Genomic DNA, 15181 nt, shown 5'->3' with positions numbered 1-15181 from the left:
TATCACCAAATAAAAGATTCTGTTTTGTATTTCCCACATGCGAGAAAGACGCATAAGCCCAGGGCTGGGACTGATTTGCCGAGCTCTGACGGGGAAAAACCCCACCCCTTTAATAGAGCCAGAGACTCCGCCATGTAACCAGTGTCGGCATAACACAACAGCGGGATTCTCACTATTCTGCATCTGCCGTTCCCTGATCTGTGCCTCGTCACCACCCAGTTTCTCTCCCCTGCCATGCACCCGGTCGGCTCGCTTCTGCTTGTCCTATTGTCCTTTCTTCTGCTGGCCCCGAGCCGGGGATATTTCCCCGAGGAGCGCTGGAGCCCCGAGTCTCCGCTCCTCGCTCCTCGGGTCGTCATCGCACTGATCTGCCGCAACTCGGCGCACTCGCTGCCGCTGTTCCTCGGAACTATTGAGCGCCTCAATTACCCGAAGGACCGCATTGCGCTTTGGTGAGTGTTTCCAGTCAAACAATGAAAACAAATGCACGACTGAAATATTTTACAACTTTGATTTATTTAAAAAAAAAATTAAACTTTATTACGACAATGCGGGACTGAACGTCGGGGGCGCCGGGGACACGTCAAGCCCTCCCAGTCCTAATTGTGTGCGGTTGTGCATTTTCCCAGTGTGTAAATCAACTCTAACTCTAGATCTGATCAGTTAATGTCACTTTGACTATTGTTTGGAGTTTTCCTGAACTCTCATGAAAAGTCCCATTAGACTTTTCATCGCCCCTCGGGGTTTTCTCGCTTGCCTCCCCTCCCTCCTGCGCATGTCTCTCCCTCTTCCGCTTCTTCATGTTCCGCTCTCGATCCACTGGGAACAGAACCACCAGTCTTGTGTTAATATTGCATCAAGAAAAAGATATACTGATTGTAGTTCTGTCACCCAGTGTGCAGCCATCTCCATCGTTTTGATCGAAAGCGCCATAATTCTTCATCTCATTTGATCTTATGCAAGGTTAAACTTGTGTTTTTCTTTAACATTAACAGCCTGAAACTGAGCTGTCGTGCACTGGCTGTTGATTCATTAATTAAACCTGATTACTTATTTGAGAGGGACATCCAGAATGTAGATGCTGAAGCTTTCCTCCTCTTTTGTTTGACCCCACTAATCTCCAAACAGAGAAATGTAGCATGAACGTTGGTGAGGTATTAGACTGACAGCTTATAGTGGATTGCCTGACAAGCAGCAACATGGGCCATCATGGTATGTGCCTGTTTTGTGAGGACATGCAGAATGGATATACGGTGCATCGGCACTCATAAAAATCCGTTTACCTAATTTCTCTCTTCCTTTATCCTCCATCTGGATTTCTGCTGTTGGCGCGGTGGTGGTTTGAAACGTTTCGATTCACCAAGTGAATTCAGAGAGAGATTTTTGGGGCTCTTCCGCCGGGAACTCCTCTGCCGGGGGCTCCGAGCGTGCAAAGTCAAGTTGAGACTGTGACTGCAGGCCCCCACCAGAGTGACCTCAGGTTTTTAATACCTGTGTGAGCGAAACAGCGTTGCACTCAAACCAACATCGGGGGCCACTGATGAGGGTCAGATGTTTCTGTGAGTTTCCAGCGAGCTGGAAAATTCCCTGCACCTCCATTTTCTATCCTGTCTGTCAAAACACAGAGGGGAAAAGACAGCTAATGGAAAAAACTGTAACTGAAAACCACCAGGACTGTGCAGAGCCGAGCCGTGCCGACGCTCTGCAGCACATATGCATGAAAACTCTCCTGTTTACACATTCCATTCAGCTGTCTGCATTTCTCTCCCTCTCCCTCTGCTTTTGCCTGTGCCCTCACCGACCCGCAGACATCTGCTGTGATAACACAGACAGCAGATTAAAAAAAACACCTCCTCCATTGTTCCCTTAATCCTGGTCCTGCTTTGATGCGCTCTGCTCTGATCCGAATCTGCTCTGATCCGAATCCAGAAGACAAGATGGACAATAAACCATTCTTAGATATTAGGGATATATAGTGGCATGTCATACTATTAAATTAATAATTATTTGGTTATTAGAACTTTAAAGACCAAGATGTGCAAATTGCTGCCTGAGACACGAAAACCTATGTTTAAAATTACACTCAAATTACTCATTTGAGTTTAAGATTGATCATCTTTACATTGCTCGGGTGCTTTTTGTAATAGAATTCTTAAGCCTTGGAAACCATCACACTGAGGGCATCAGATTAAACAAGAACAATATTGGAGATACTGCAGTGCGAAAACAAGACTGAGATTAAAACCCCATCGGCTTCTGCATCAATAATAGTGTGTCACTCTTCCGTCCTGCCACAGGGTGGCGACAGATCACAATAAAGACAACACCACCAGCATCCTGAGAAGCTGGCTCATCGGGGTGCAGAATGACTATCACTATGTGGAGTGGAGACCTGATGATGAAAGCAGGTAGGTGTGTGTTTTGTGTGGGTATGGGGGGGTGGGGGGCAAATATCAATGAAATTCTAAACCTTAATCTGCTCCGTTCATGCTTCAGTGCCTTTGCAGATGAGACGGGGCCTAAACACTGGAACAATCTTCGTTACGAACATGTAATGAAGCTGCGGCAGGCGGCTCTGGACACCGCTCGCGAGATATGGGCCGACTACATTCTGGTATGTTATCATCCAGTAGCAGCTTTTCAGTGTTGCTCACGCTGCATTTCTGTGTGCGAGGAAAAGTGAATAAGTTAGACGCTGACGATAACGTGGATTCATCCATGTCAGCCGGTGTTCAAACACTACGGGGTGAAAATAAACAAAACCCTAATGAGAAGCCAAAAGTGTTTGACTCATCTTGGTTTAAGCTGCAATTATATCATTTTATCTGCCAGCAAAACGGTAATTAATCAGGAGCGCTGTTGCTATGGTTACCTGCATGCTTGATATGAAAGGTGCACAGATTGAGCAGATCTTGCACTCTTTCCTCGTGCTTTTTAGCTCCGCAGCTATTGGAAACAGACTGATCGCTGCAGCCATGCGTCGGTCTGTCGTAGTAAAGACGGACAACACTCTCATTTACCAGTGGCTCCATGTTCCAACCCCCACCTGCGGCCAAGAGCTGTGGGTAGTGACCGTAAGAAGGAGGTCACGGATGCAAGCGGCCCGAAACGAGCTTCTTCTACGGGGTGTCTGGGTTCTCCCTTAGAGATGGGGTGAGAAGCTCGGGCACCTACAAGGGGCTCAGAGTAGGTCCAGGCGAGGTGATGGGGTGTCTGATCAGGATGCCTCCCTTGGGGAGGTTTTCTGGCACGTCAAACCGAAGGGGAGACCGCTGGAGGGACCAGGTCTCCCAGCTCACCTGGGAAGGCCTCAGGGTCCCTCAGGAGAGCAGGACAAAGTGGCCGGTTGAGAGGGACGTCTGGGCTCTTCTGCATCCTCCTGCCCCCGGATAAGCAGTGGAAAAGGAATGGATGTATATTAGACCAAGATTTGGAATTGTATCAATTTCAAGATCTTTCGGGATGCTTTTTAAATGTTGCTTACTTGAGTAGATATTTATCAATTAATCTGATTGGTTAAACTGCAGTAAGAATCACCAGTTGGATGAATCCGACTTTATATTTCGGCACCAGAATCACCTTCTACGTGAAACGCCGTTTGCCCGGATAGAGAAATTGCAGGTTTCTTGGGAAGCTTTCCTTTATTTCACATTAGCCTGAGACACAGATGAAATGCTTCCACACAGAAAACTGTGAACATGAAACATCGGCTTTTGTCACATCAGAGCAGAAAGCAGCCTCCTGATAATACGAGCGCACTGGATTGAAGGGGTGTGTGGAAAATTCTGGGCTGTGATGGAACTAGAGAGGACGGAGCTCTTACTAGATGCTGGACTCTGAATTAAACGTGCCGACCGTGTCGCTCACACGGACTCCGTGGGGCCTGTTTGTAAATGAGAGGCGTCTTCCGTGTCCCTCTGCAGGTGGTCGACTGTGACAACCTGCTCACCAATCAAGATGTGCTGTGGAAGCTGATGAGCGAGAACAAGACTATTGTAGCGCCCATGCTGGAGTCCAGGGCCGCCTACTCCAACTTCTGGTGTGGCATGACGTCTCAGGTAACGTACTTTTGTTGGGATGTTGTCCCTTTAATGCCTTTGTTTGAATGATTTGGTGTCCCGCTTCCTTCACTTTTGGATGAGCGACGCTCAGACTAATCAGGCATAAGATAACAGGCCTAATATTGCTCCACTTCTGCTGCCCAAGGTTTGCTACGGTATGTGACACCGACACGTTAGCAGCAGATCCTTTAAGTCCTGTGAATTGAGCGGAGGCCTCTGTGCTCGGGACATGTTTGTCCACACCTCACACTCACCGCGCTCCCCGAACCTGTCGTGAAGCTTTTTTTGCTTCGTAGCAGGGCTCGTTATCCTGCTAAAATAGCTCGCAGCCTTCAGGGAACATCGTTGCCTTGAAGGGAAACCATACATATTTTATTTTAGCGCCTTCCAAAATGACTTTGCGCATTAGCAAAGATGGCTACTACCCACAGAAGCGATTGCAGGAACAGTTAGATCTGTGGGATTTGCCTTTTACACCATGTATGTGCCCTTCCTGTAGGGTTACTACAAGCGCACACCGGCTTACATCCCCATCCGTAAGAGGGAGCGTCGTGGCTGTTTTGCTGTTCCGATGGTCCATTCCACATATTTAGTAGATCTGCGGAAAGAGGCCTCCCGCCAGCTGGCGTTTTATCCTCCGCACTCCGAGTACAGCTGGGCTCTCGATGACGTCATCGTATTCGCCTACTCCGCTCGCATGGCAGGTAAGACCTTTCACCTATGGCGTCAGCACGGAGGTGGGGTCCGGTTCAGAAAATGGAGCTTTAGTTCCGTCGGGCGTGAACGTGAGCGGGGATGTCGTCTGTCTGTGGGCCCCACGAGGAGCTGGCAACAGCTGGGATAGCCCCCACGCATCCCACCCCATCAATGGAAGCCAGATGTTATGATTCACTGTTGCCACATAAGCATTCGAAGAGGATCCAACACAGTGTCGCCAATAAATAAACTACGTAATGTCTTTCGTAAGTTTGGTGACAGTCGATGTTATTTATGTCAGTTTACATATTATGTATGATTGAAGACTTATATGCCTTTGAGAGACCAAACCATGGTGCCAGTAGTAACCGAAGCAGGTTCCATTTAGCCCTCTTTCTTGGAGTTAATGCTGTTTCAGAGTTAAATCCTCATTTCAGGGGGACCACTCAGAGCAGATTTGGACCGGTTATGTGTGTCTTGTGTGTATTTCTGAGTTTTCCATCTGATTTTCTTCCTAGATGTGCAGATGTATGTATGCAACAAGGAAATCTATGGGTATTTTCCTGTCCCAATGCCCTCCCATGCTACCTTGAATGACGAGGGGGAAAGCTTCTTGCATACACAGCTGGAGGTCATGGGTAAGTCACGAGGTCACAGGTGTCACAGGAGAAAACGTTAGACTTTTATATAACAGTTTTAGCCAAAGAGTTTGAAAACCTTTTACGTTTAGATCGGGCTAGATTTGGGTTTAGGTTTGGGTTTGGGTTTACCCTGACTAATACCTTAACCTCCTTCAGAACTAGATTTCATGTTTTAGGATTGTATTCTTTTATAGTAATGCTGCAATGTTTGTTTGTATGTTTTAGAAGTTTAAACCTATGAATTATACATAATGAATAGGGCTATAATAACAGTACTTCTGTAGGAGTCCTGGCTAATTCAACTTTAGTGTATTTTATATTCATTTAATTATGAGTCTTTGGTGTTAGAGCTAATTGAATAATCTCTTGAATGCTGTGGATGCTAGTTTGAAAGTCCCCGTTTCAACGCATTACTTATTCTCTTTGTGTGTTCCTGGATATACCACAACCCTTTTTTTCCTTTCTCTTCCCTTTAAAGTGCAAAATCCTCCCTTGGAGCATTCTAGCTTCCTGTCTGTTCCTCCTAAAAAACCCAGCAAGATGGGGTTTGATGAGGTACGTTCACCCCCCCCTCCCATCCCACACACACACACACACACACACACGCAGAGTGCTCAGTGGACTATGTGTGTGTATGCAAGGTTCCTTATTTGTTATTTGTGTGCATCCAGGTGTTCATGATCAATCTGGTCCGGAGATCTGACCGTCGTGAGCGGATGCTGAGGACTCTGTATGAGCTGGAGCTCAGCTGTCAGGTTGTTGCTGCTGTAGATGGCAAGTACGTTTCTCGTCTTCTTCCTCTCCTCCTCCGCCCGTCGGCCTGATTCGTGCCCGTCCAACCCGTCCTGTAGAGTGACGTGGAGAAACAATTGGTATAAGAGCGGCGGGCCGGGATCAGGCCTGTAGAGAATTCCCACAGGGGGAAAAAAAATGCAGCTTTGACCTTCAAATCGATGGTCTTGTCATTGGAACTAAAAGACAGCTTGTCCTTCTAAATGCATGACTAATGTGAAGTGTTATTTCCTTCGGTAACCGCTTCATTTTCCCTCCTCTCAGAGCGATGAATAAGACTGATGTTGAGGCATTGGGGATTCATATGCTGCCAGGATACAAGGACCCTTATCATGGTCGACCTCTCACTAAAGGTGAACTGGGTTGTTTCCTCTCTCATTACAACATCTGGAAGGAGGTGAGATACGTGGACGCTCTTGAACTCCAGCTATCTCTTCGCTCTGATTGCTTTGCGGCTTGCTAATTTGCACCACGTGTAGATCGTAGATCGCGGTCTGCAGACCTCCCTTGTCATTGAGGACGACCTCCGCTTTGAGGTGTTCTTCAAACGCCGTTTGCAGACGCTGCTGCAGGAGGTGACCACACACAAGCTGGACTGGGATCTTATGTGAGTAACGGCTCAGTGACGCGAAGGCGGCGATGCACAAAACAGGATATTATCGAATTCCCCGTCACGCCTGACACGAGGCGCGTGTTTTTACGCTCTCTGTCGCGTCCCCTGCAGTTATATAGGGAGAAAGCGGATGCAGACCGACCACCCTGAGACGTCCGTGCCCAACATCCACAATCTGGTCGAGGCAGACTATTCCTATTGGACGCTCGGCTACCTCTTATCATTACAAGGAGCCCAGAAGCTCCTCAGGGCCGACCCTCTGAAAAAGATGCTTCCCGTGGATGAGTTCCTCCCTGTCATGTACAACAAGCATCCGATGTGAGTACGAGCTTTGGGTCCCCGGGGCTGTCTCTTCTTTTTAAGCTCTTGTTAATCTGATTGCTGCTTTCTCTCATCAGTTCAGAGTACATGGAACCCTTTAAGAGGCGGGACCTGCGCGCCTTTTCAGCCGAACCGCTCCTTGTGTATCCCACCCATTACACGGGCGACCCGGGCTACATCAGCGACACGGAGACATCGGTGGTGTGGGACAACGAGACGGTCAAAACCGACTGGGACCGGGCCAAGTCGAGGAAAACGCGGGAGCAGGAGGAGCTGAGCTTCGAAGCTCAGAACTCTGACGTGTTGCAGTCCGACCTGGAGAAGTTTAGCTCCCGGGACGAGCTGTGATGACGAGGGGAGAGGACCCACAGAGACGTGGATCAAAGCTGTGATACGGGGACAAAACGGATATGAAAACGGAATATGTGCAGGGTGGTGAAGGACTTTCCCTCTCCAGTCTTTCAAGCATGTGTAGTTGTTCCAAACGCAATAATCAAGTGAATTAGAATTCTCCATTCTATCCTCGGAACCCAGGAGGTTAGAGTTCACTCTCCAAGGGTCGGCAAGCAGCTTTCCTTTAATTTATTGCATTCAGGCACACATCTCATGTTTAATCGCGTCCCGGTCACTAGGTCCTGCAAACTTTCCCCATTTTTTGCTCATCAAAGACAAAGGTTCACAGATTGAACAAATTCTAAAATGCGTTTGAAAATCAGCAGTGGCAGTTTCACATTCAGTTGGTTGACGATATCCGTTTTCAGGCCTCGATCGGCAGTTGCCAAGATAAAAAAGGAACATCCCCTTTCGGGTTCCAAGAAGCAGTTAAAGTCCTGTTGCTTAATATCGTCACATATTCTCTTGACTCATCAAAGCCTGTGTTTTATTTCCAGTCAGACAAACTGGCTGGTTTTCTGTGCTCCCCTCACTTTGAGTCGCAATTGGATTTTATTCACTCAAAACACAAATTGATATTCATTTTGAGTACGTTTTTATGGCTGTTATTACCAAATATGCTTTTTAACCAAAGAATAAAATTTTTATAATGAAATGTTGGCCCGTTCTTTTCCTTTTTTTTTTCCATTGAAGATTTAATTTGTTTGCTTTTAGCTGGTACAAGTGAGAATAAAAAGCATCTTTCGGAAAACTGGCATTACTTAAAGCTGAATTTTAGTCTAGAATGGACTGACTCTTGCTGCATTTTTAAGATGTAAGATTAGATTTCAGATTTTATATGAGGGCAATGAAAAATAAATGGCAGGGATTATAAATAAATGTCCATGTAATATAGTTAAATTTATTAAGAAAATGAATAAAAGCTGATGCGTTTTCTATAAAGCTAGCATGAGTATTTCCCTTTTATTTCAATATAGAAACAAACCCGCTAGAAACGTCCTGCCGTCTCCTCCAGTTATCATTGTGGCAGCTCGACCAAGGAGAAACGATACGATTATCCAGCACAGTGCGGAACGCCGAGGCCTCGGTTTGAATCTCACGCATTCCCAGGTTGGCTCACACCCATGACGTTGAGACTAGCAAAGTTTGTCGTCCTCCTGTATCTCTTCTCTAACCCAAATGTTTTGTCTCTCTCTGCCTTTTGACCTTGGCTACTTAAGCAGGCGGGGGTGGCGATACCCCCTCAGCCCAACCACAACCAGCCTGGTTGCCTGACCTTCTGACCTTTACAACGCTACAGTCTTCGTACGATCAGAGATAATTAAACCTCATTTCCAAAGAGCCAATGGAGAAAATACACGAGGAAACGATTTAACGGTGTCATTTATCCTTGTTGTTTACATTTTGGAGCAGAAGCAGAGCACGGCGGATGAGTCTGGAGAATATGCCCTCCTGGTCTCGGTGATGACACGAGAAGCTGTGCACACGTTGGTGTTCCGCCACATGCGCTGGCAGACGTCTGTGTGACTCAGACTAATCCTATTAGATCGACCTCTATATTTACCTCATCACTCTCAAAGCTTAAGACAGCCCCCACCCCAACAGTGTCTCTGCAGATCAGTACCTGCCATAGGACGACCCGCTCTGGGTCTGAACAGAACCGGGTTGCACTCAAAGGTCCCCTTCTTCCTGTCAGTTGTTAATAACATCACAACAACTATCTTATGCTTTGATGGAATGTTGCTTCCTGTCTTCATTACCACAGTTTAAGTCAATCTAATTGGACCTGTTCCCTTGTTTCCTCTCACCTGCCCTCTTCGCTACAGGTAATAAGATTGCTGTTGAGCTTTTTAAGACATGCACGCATGTGCACGGAGGCAATCTCTGACTCTAAATGACAGCGCCACCACACCTCCAGCGACGTGTAGCCATAATCTCCCTCCAGTTGGCCACAGGGAGCGAGGTGGCGAAGACGGAGGACAAGGAAGGTGAAAAGTCTGATTAAATCAAAGGGATGAGCTGAAAGAGAGGAAGTGGATGAATTTGCTTCTTTTAGGGCTCGATGAGTTTTGAGGTAAGGACAGCTGTGTGTGTGTGTGTGTGTGTGTGTGTGTGTGTGTGTATCCTGTGTGTGTTTCCCTTTTCTCCAAATGTAAACGTGAGCTCTGACCTTTCAGACTCCTCCAGTAAACCTTATTGTTATTCCCAGGATTGGTTTAATGTGCTGCTCACTTTCAAACATCATTTATTGAACGTCAGTCCTGGAAGTTTGGCTCCGGAGTCTCAGATGGATCTGGCACAGCGCAGTGCCAGAGAGCCAAACCTAATTTGAGAGGTTATCGCTTTCGATTAGTCGCCCAGGGTGAGTGGCGGGATGTGAAACACAGGCTGGCTGAGACAGATAAAGCTCACCTCTGAGCTCTTAGATGCAGACTTAATTTACACATCCAAAATTTGTTTTTCCCCTGAGCACCACTGACCCCCTAACCCTAAGGCTAAAGTCCTTATTTTACCACCTTAGGATGGTGGTAAATGGACTGGGGGTTTTCAGAGGACCGCGTGCTACCTCTTCAACAAGTCTCTGCCCAGGGGGGAAGGATATAACCCTGACACTCTAACCCTAAAAACAAGCCTGAACCCTCAAACACACCTTTGAAGTTGTGCGGACAAGCCAGAATGTCCTTGTTTTGCAGATGAAATGCGTGTTGTGATCTTCTGACATGTAAACCAACACTCACACACACACACACACACAGATTCAAGTCAGCATCATTTACATAAATCAGCACATCTGTGGAGTTTACTTTTTCTTGCGTTGCCTCTGTAAGCTGAGTCCCAGCCTTCTTCAAACACCCCCACACTCAGGTATTTCCTTGAGGCTTTTTATTTTTTCATTATAAATATTTTATTCTCATGAGAAAAATAACTAAGGGCCAAAAGAGTGAATCATGATGTAATGCAGAACCAACCTGTTTTACTATTATTATTTCTATATTTTATTGAAGAAAGTAAACACTTGCTTTGGTTTTGGATATTTTGTTTCATCACGTGCACTGACACTTACGGGCACATGCAACAAATGGTGTTAATAATCAGCAATGAGCTTAAAGCCCTGCGGTATTTCTCTGTCCTCGGCATCATCCAGAGGCCATTTTCCCCCCTCGTACCTTCATCATGGTGGATCTGTTCCTGAACCGAGTCCTGGTGGAGAACAACTGGGACCAGGACAAGCTCAACACGGAGCGCGAGATTGTCGGCATCCTTGAAAACCGCATCACGCTGCTTTTCTTCGCGTCAGCCACCTGCCAAAAGTGTCAGGAGTTTCTGCCTCTTCTCAACAACTTCTTCAAGAGGCTGAAGGATCCGGCTTATATCGAATACCCCAAGCTGCTCGCTCTCATCGTCATCAGGTCTTTCACTTTTATCTCCACGCTGCACGCAGGTGTGATGGCGAAGCTCACGTTCGCACCGCGTTATCGTTAATGTGATTTCCGTTTCTATGACCTGTCTCCAGCTTAGACCAATCAGAGGAGGAGCTGGAAATGATTCTTCAGAAGCTGCACAAGAAGGTTCTGTTTCTGGCCTTTGATGACCCATACAGACAGTAGGTGGATGGAGAAAATGAAGTCTGTCCCGTTTCTTGACTTATTTCTGCCTTTTAAATCTTATACCTTTGAATATGTGTTTCTTAGAATACTTCCAAATAAAAGCACCCAGTCAGTTAAATGGAAACACATTTTCATGAGTAACAATCTGTGAGGGTTTTATTTGAAGAAGCACTGTAGATGTCTCCCTGTCTCAGGGAACTGCGGGCCATGTTTGAGGTGAAAGAAGTTCCTACAGTGGTGGTCCTTCGTCCCGATGGCTCCGTCCTCATGCCGAACGCCGTGCAGGACATCTGCAACTATGGCTCCGAGTGTTTCCGAGACTGGCAGGAATCGGGGGAGCTCATCGAGCGGACCTTCATGCTCAACGAGGAGTTCGACAACATGAATCTGCGGAGCGTCAGTGACCCTGTGAGGAGACTCAAATACAAAACGGAGGACGACAAGAGGAAGAAGAGGTGGTGGAAGCCGTGGGGCAAGAATAAAGGGGAAGAAGACGAAGAAAATAGTGGAGGTTGGGATGCCAAGAAAAGGGAGAGGGATTGGGGAACGTGGAGAAAAAAATGAAGAAAAAGCAACAAATTTACAGGAAGAAGCAAACTGCATATAAACCTCTGATGTCATCATCATTTCAACCCTCAGAAATCCATCATGTCAGGCACAAATGTAGCCTGAGATCTACTGGTTTTACAGTACAACATAGCGATCACATCATCATTAGCTATTATTATTAAACAGCTGTCACAGCAAATATTATTTTTAACTATTTTTAAAATAAGTGCACTTTTAACTATTTTCCTTAACCTTAATGATTTCTAGATATATAGATGATGGGTGTTACGGTATGGACTTTAGAGAGGACACGAGAGCAGACCAGAACACGGTGGTACGAGGGTCCAAATGAGTTTTATTTCGGGGGCAGCAACACAAAGCCAAACACTCCTTCTGGACTACGGGTACCTCAGAAGTGGGATCCGCACTTCATGGGGTCCGGAGAGTCCTCAGACCAGAAGCAGTCCTCCGGGACTGCTGACAACTCAGGAACAGGAACAGGAACAGTCCTCCACGACTGCGGGTAGCCCGGGTAATTCCTCAAACCAGAAGCAGCCCTCCGGGACTGCAGAGAACCCTGGAACCGGGCACGGCACGCTCATCAGTCCAGCAGAACGGCATGGAGTCCTTGAGCGTGCCGGGAAACAAACAGGACAGCAACAGAAACACCAAGACACTCCGGCCCCAATGGGCAGGCGCTCCTACCCACAGTGCCAGCTGTAGGCAATGAAGCTCCCCTACACCCCCTGGAGGAAAAAACCAGACACCACCCTGGACCCCAAGAATGAGAGCTTGAACCACTGGCAGAAGACTGTCAAAGTGACATTCACTTCAAAAGTTATTTATATTGATTGATATGCAAATATAAAATAATGCAAAGGGACCTCATTCTGCATTTTAGTTTTTAGTTTATTTTTTTACATCTTACATTCCCATGAAACAATAATGTAACAATAGGGTCAGACGAGGTCTCCCAGCAAATGAGCCACTGTGCTCAGACACTGTTAGCATCGCTAACAGAGCAACAATGCTAAACGCTGATACAAAGAGAAAGAAGTCACGCCCTTTGATAGCCTTTAACTCAATGTTTTAAGGGTGTGCTTTAATTACAGCTTTTAAAAGATACTTTAAAAAAACCTCAGCATATACAGAGCTTCATGAGAGCTAGCCTGTGAGCTCCATTAGCTCATACCACGATGTCCATCTCCTCTATCCCTTTTAGTCCAGACTATTTCCACAAGTTATTCACTCCTAAATAGTTGGTTAAACAGCAGCAGCGGCTGCAGTGGTGGAGAAATCCAAATGATACATTGATTAAGTGTAGAAAATAAATCAATAACGCACTTGAATCCACTTTAAAAAGAAAAGTTTGTTGTGACAGCAGTAGTTGTTAAGGCGGAGTGAAATATTCAAAAAAGAGTTTTAAACCAATAGATAGTGACTTCTCATTGACTATTGTCCCAATCCTGGAGAATAAAGGACACTCATGTAAGGTCATTGTGTTTCTTTTATGAAGCGCATCTAAGACACTTTAATGTCTATACTGTTGCTACACACACACACACACACACACACACACACACACACACACACACACACACACACACACAGGGACGAGGGAGGGAGGTGGAGCGGGGGACACAAGGGAGCGAGCTGCCATCACGACGAAGGAAGCCGGCACAGTCAATGATTGATTGTGATATGAACTGACAGGCCAGGAACCGGTGGGAGAACGACCCAGAAGGAGCTGAAGGGGCGAAAAAAAGCAATCAAAGTTGGGGATATTTCCTCGACACTTCTCTTTGGAGCTGTGGCTTCCGGGAGATAATATTTATAAGAGGTAAGCAACTGTGAGGATTATCCGATTAAACTGCCAGCTCATTGGGCCTGGGTGCTTCACCAGAGCTCTGAACGTCTGTAAGCTGTGCTCATCACGACACTCTGATTTCCACAGAAAACTTTGCAAATGTTCTCCACCTTCTCTCCAGACTGGTCATTGACATAAACCTCCCTTTCCAACGCTCCTTCTGGCATGGTGGATCTGTTCATCGACCGGGTCCTGCTGAAGAACAACACGGACCAGGATGAGCTGGACACGGAACGGGAGATCGTGGCACGCCTGCAGAACCGGATCCTGCTGCTCTTCTTTGGGTGTGTCACGAGCGAGAGCTGCCAGCTCTTCGCTCCCAAACTCTCCAGCTTCTTCAAACAGCTGACTGATGAAGCCTACGTGGATCGCTCTGCTCAGCTGGTCCTGCTCTACATTAGGTATCGCACACACTTCGCACAGTTTAGCTCTTTTGTGTAGAAAACCCGAGGAACCAATATTGAAACCTTCTTTTATCTTTTATCCATCAGCATGGACGAGACTGAGGAACAGCTAGGCAGCTTTCTTAAAGAGCTGCCCAAGAAGTGCCTGTTCCTGGCCTTTGAGGACCCCTTCAGGAGGTGTGTGGTTTAGTTCAAGGGTCATCCAGCCCTACGGGGCTCATAATCCAGCCAGGTTTTCTGTCCTACCAGGGTCAGGGTTTTGATTTAACACAGGAAAGTGGGGCAGGATCGTTCCCTGTTCCCTACTCATAGGGTGCACTCACTGAACACATGGTCATGGTGCTAAAACTGCATCATAGCGTCTCATAATTACGTTCGAGATCGACATCAGCGCTGTTAAAAAGACCACGGGATGATTGCTTAGTTAGGGAGCGTTAACGTTGCAATGCATTATGGGATATTATGATAAATTGAGTGCCCTATATAGGGGACTTTATTGAGTGCTATGTAGTGTATAGGGGGTTGTTTCAGATACAGTGTGGGATTCTAGGTGAAAGCAGGTGCAGGACAGGGTTGATGACCACCTTGGTTTACTTTGAGAATAACTGTCGGGATGTCTACAGGGAGCTGGAGGCCATGTTTCATGTGGAGGAGCTGCCCACGGTGGTGGTACTGCGTCCCGACTGCTCTGTCCTCGCCCCCAACGCCGTGGAGGAGATCCTCCGCTTGGGGCCGGACTGCTACCGCAACTGGCAGGAAGCTGCGGAGCTCATCGACCGAAACTTCATGATCGGCGAGGACTTTGAGCAGACGTCCTCGCGCAGCTGGAGCGACCCCGTGAGGAGGCTGAAGTACAAGGTCGAAGACGAGCGGAGAAAAAAGACGGACAAAGAAAGGCGCGGGGACGCGGAGGTCGACAGAGGAGGAGAAGGGGGAGGGGGCATGCCGTTTTGATGGTGAGCAGCAAACATGTTCAGAAGAACCCTGTAATCAGGCAATGACACGACCAACGATGTGATCTTGGCATCAGAGCGTTCTCAGACATCTAAGCAAACCCTGCTTGTTTTACAGCACCAGGGGATCGCTCCAATCATCTCAACATCACCTCTCTGAAATCAACCCAGCAGTTGTTCGTGTTTGTTGTTGTTTTTTTTCCCCTTCTTTTAAAAAAAAAAGATGCAATCAAAAGCCCGATCTGAAGTTAGCAGCCTGGAAACGGAAACAGTGTTTATGACG

General features: G+C 46.9%; 3 protein-coding genes across 4 annotated transcripts; all 3 read left to right on the top strand.

The window, feature by feature from the left end:
- The first annotated feature begins 131 nt into the window (after positions 1-131).
- LOC101072864 (procollagen galactosyltransferase 1-like) lies at positions 132-8173 on the top strand. The gene is made up of 12 exons (XM_003972112.3): positions 132-452; positions 2298-2408; positions 2497-2614; positions 3924-4058; positions 4561-4765; positions 5276-5395; positions 5877-5953; positions 6070-6176; positions 6455-6587; positions 6670-6797; positions 6915-7121; positions 7202-8173. The coding sequence occupies exons 1-12, from the start codon at positions 235-237 to the stop codon at positions 7470-7472; spliced, it is 1830 nt and encodes a 609-aa protein (XP_003972161.1). The 5' UTR covers positions 132-234; the 3' UTR covers positions 7473-8173.
- Positions 8174-9491: 1318 nt separating this feature from the next.
- Positions 9492-12073, top strand: LOC101073083 (nucleoredoxin-like protein 1). Of its 2 annotated transcripts, XM_029850941.1 has the most exons (4): positions 9492-9591; positions 10663-10927; positions 11032-11121; positions 11320-12073. In XM_029850941.1, exons 2-4 carry the CDS (start codon positions 10692-10694, stop codon positions 11687-11689), a joined length of 696 nt encoding a protein of 231 aa, XP_029706801.1. In that variant the 5' UTR covers positions 9492-9591; positions 10663-10691; the 3' UTR covers positions 11690-12073. The 2 variants fall into 2 exon arrangements, with proteins under 2 accessions (XP_029706801.1, XP_003972162.1); XM_003972113.2 differs by lacking the exon at positions 9492-9591 and having other exon boundaries at positions 10459-10927.
- A 1221-nt stretch (positions 12074-13294) lies between these two features.
- On the top strand, positions 13295-15145 carry LOC101073310 (nucleoredoxin-like protein 1). Its single transcript, XM_003972114.2, has 3 exons — positions 13295-13942; positions 14033-14122; positions 14569-15145. Exons 1-3 carry the CDS (start codon positions 13707-13709, stop codon positions 14897-14899), a joined length of 657 nt encoding a protein of 218 aa, XP_003972163.2. The 5' UTR covers positions 13295-13706; the 3' UTR covers positions 14900-15145.
- The last annotated feature ends 36 nt before the right edge of the window (positions 15146-15181 follow it).

The sequence above is a fragment of the Takifugu rubripes genome, chromosome 17 (assembly GCF_901000725.2).
Source record: "Takifugu rubripes chromosome 17, fTakRub1.2, whole genome shotgun sequence".
Taxonomy (NCBI): domain Eukaryota; kingdom Metazoa; phylum Chordata; class Actinopteri; order Tetraodontiformes; family Tetraodontidae; genus Takifugu; species Takifugu rubripes.
Note: the sequence above shows the minus strand (reverse complement) of the source record. Positions and strands in the feature narration are given on the sequence as shown.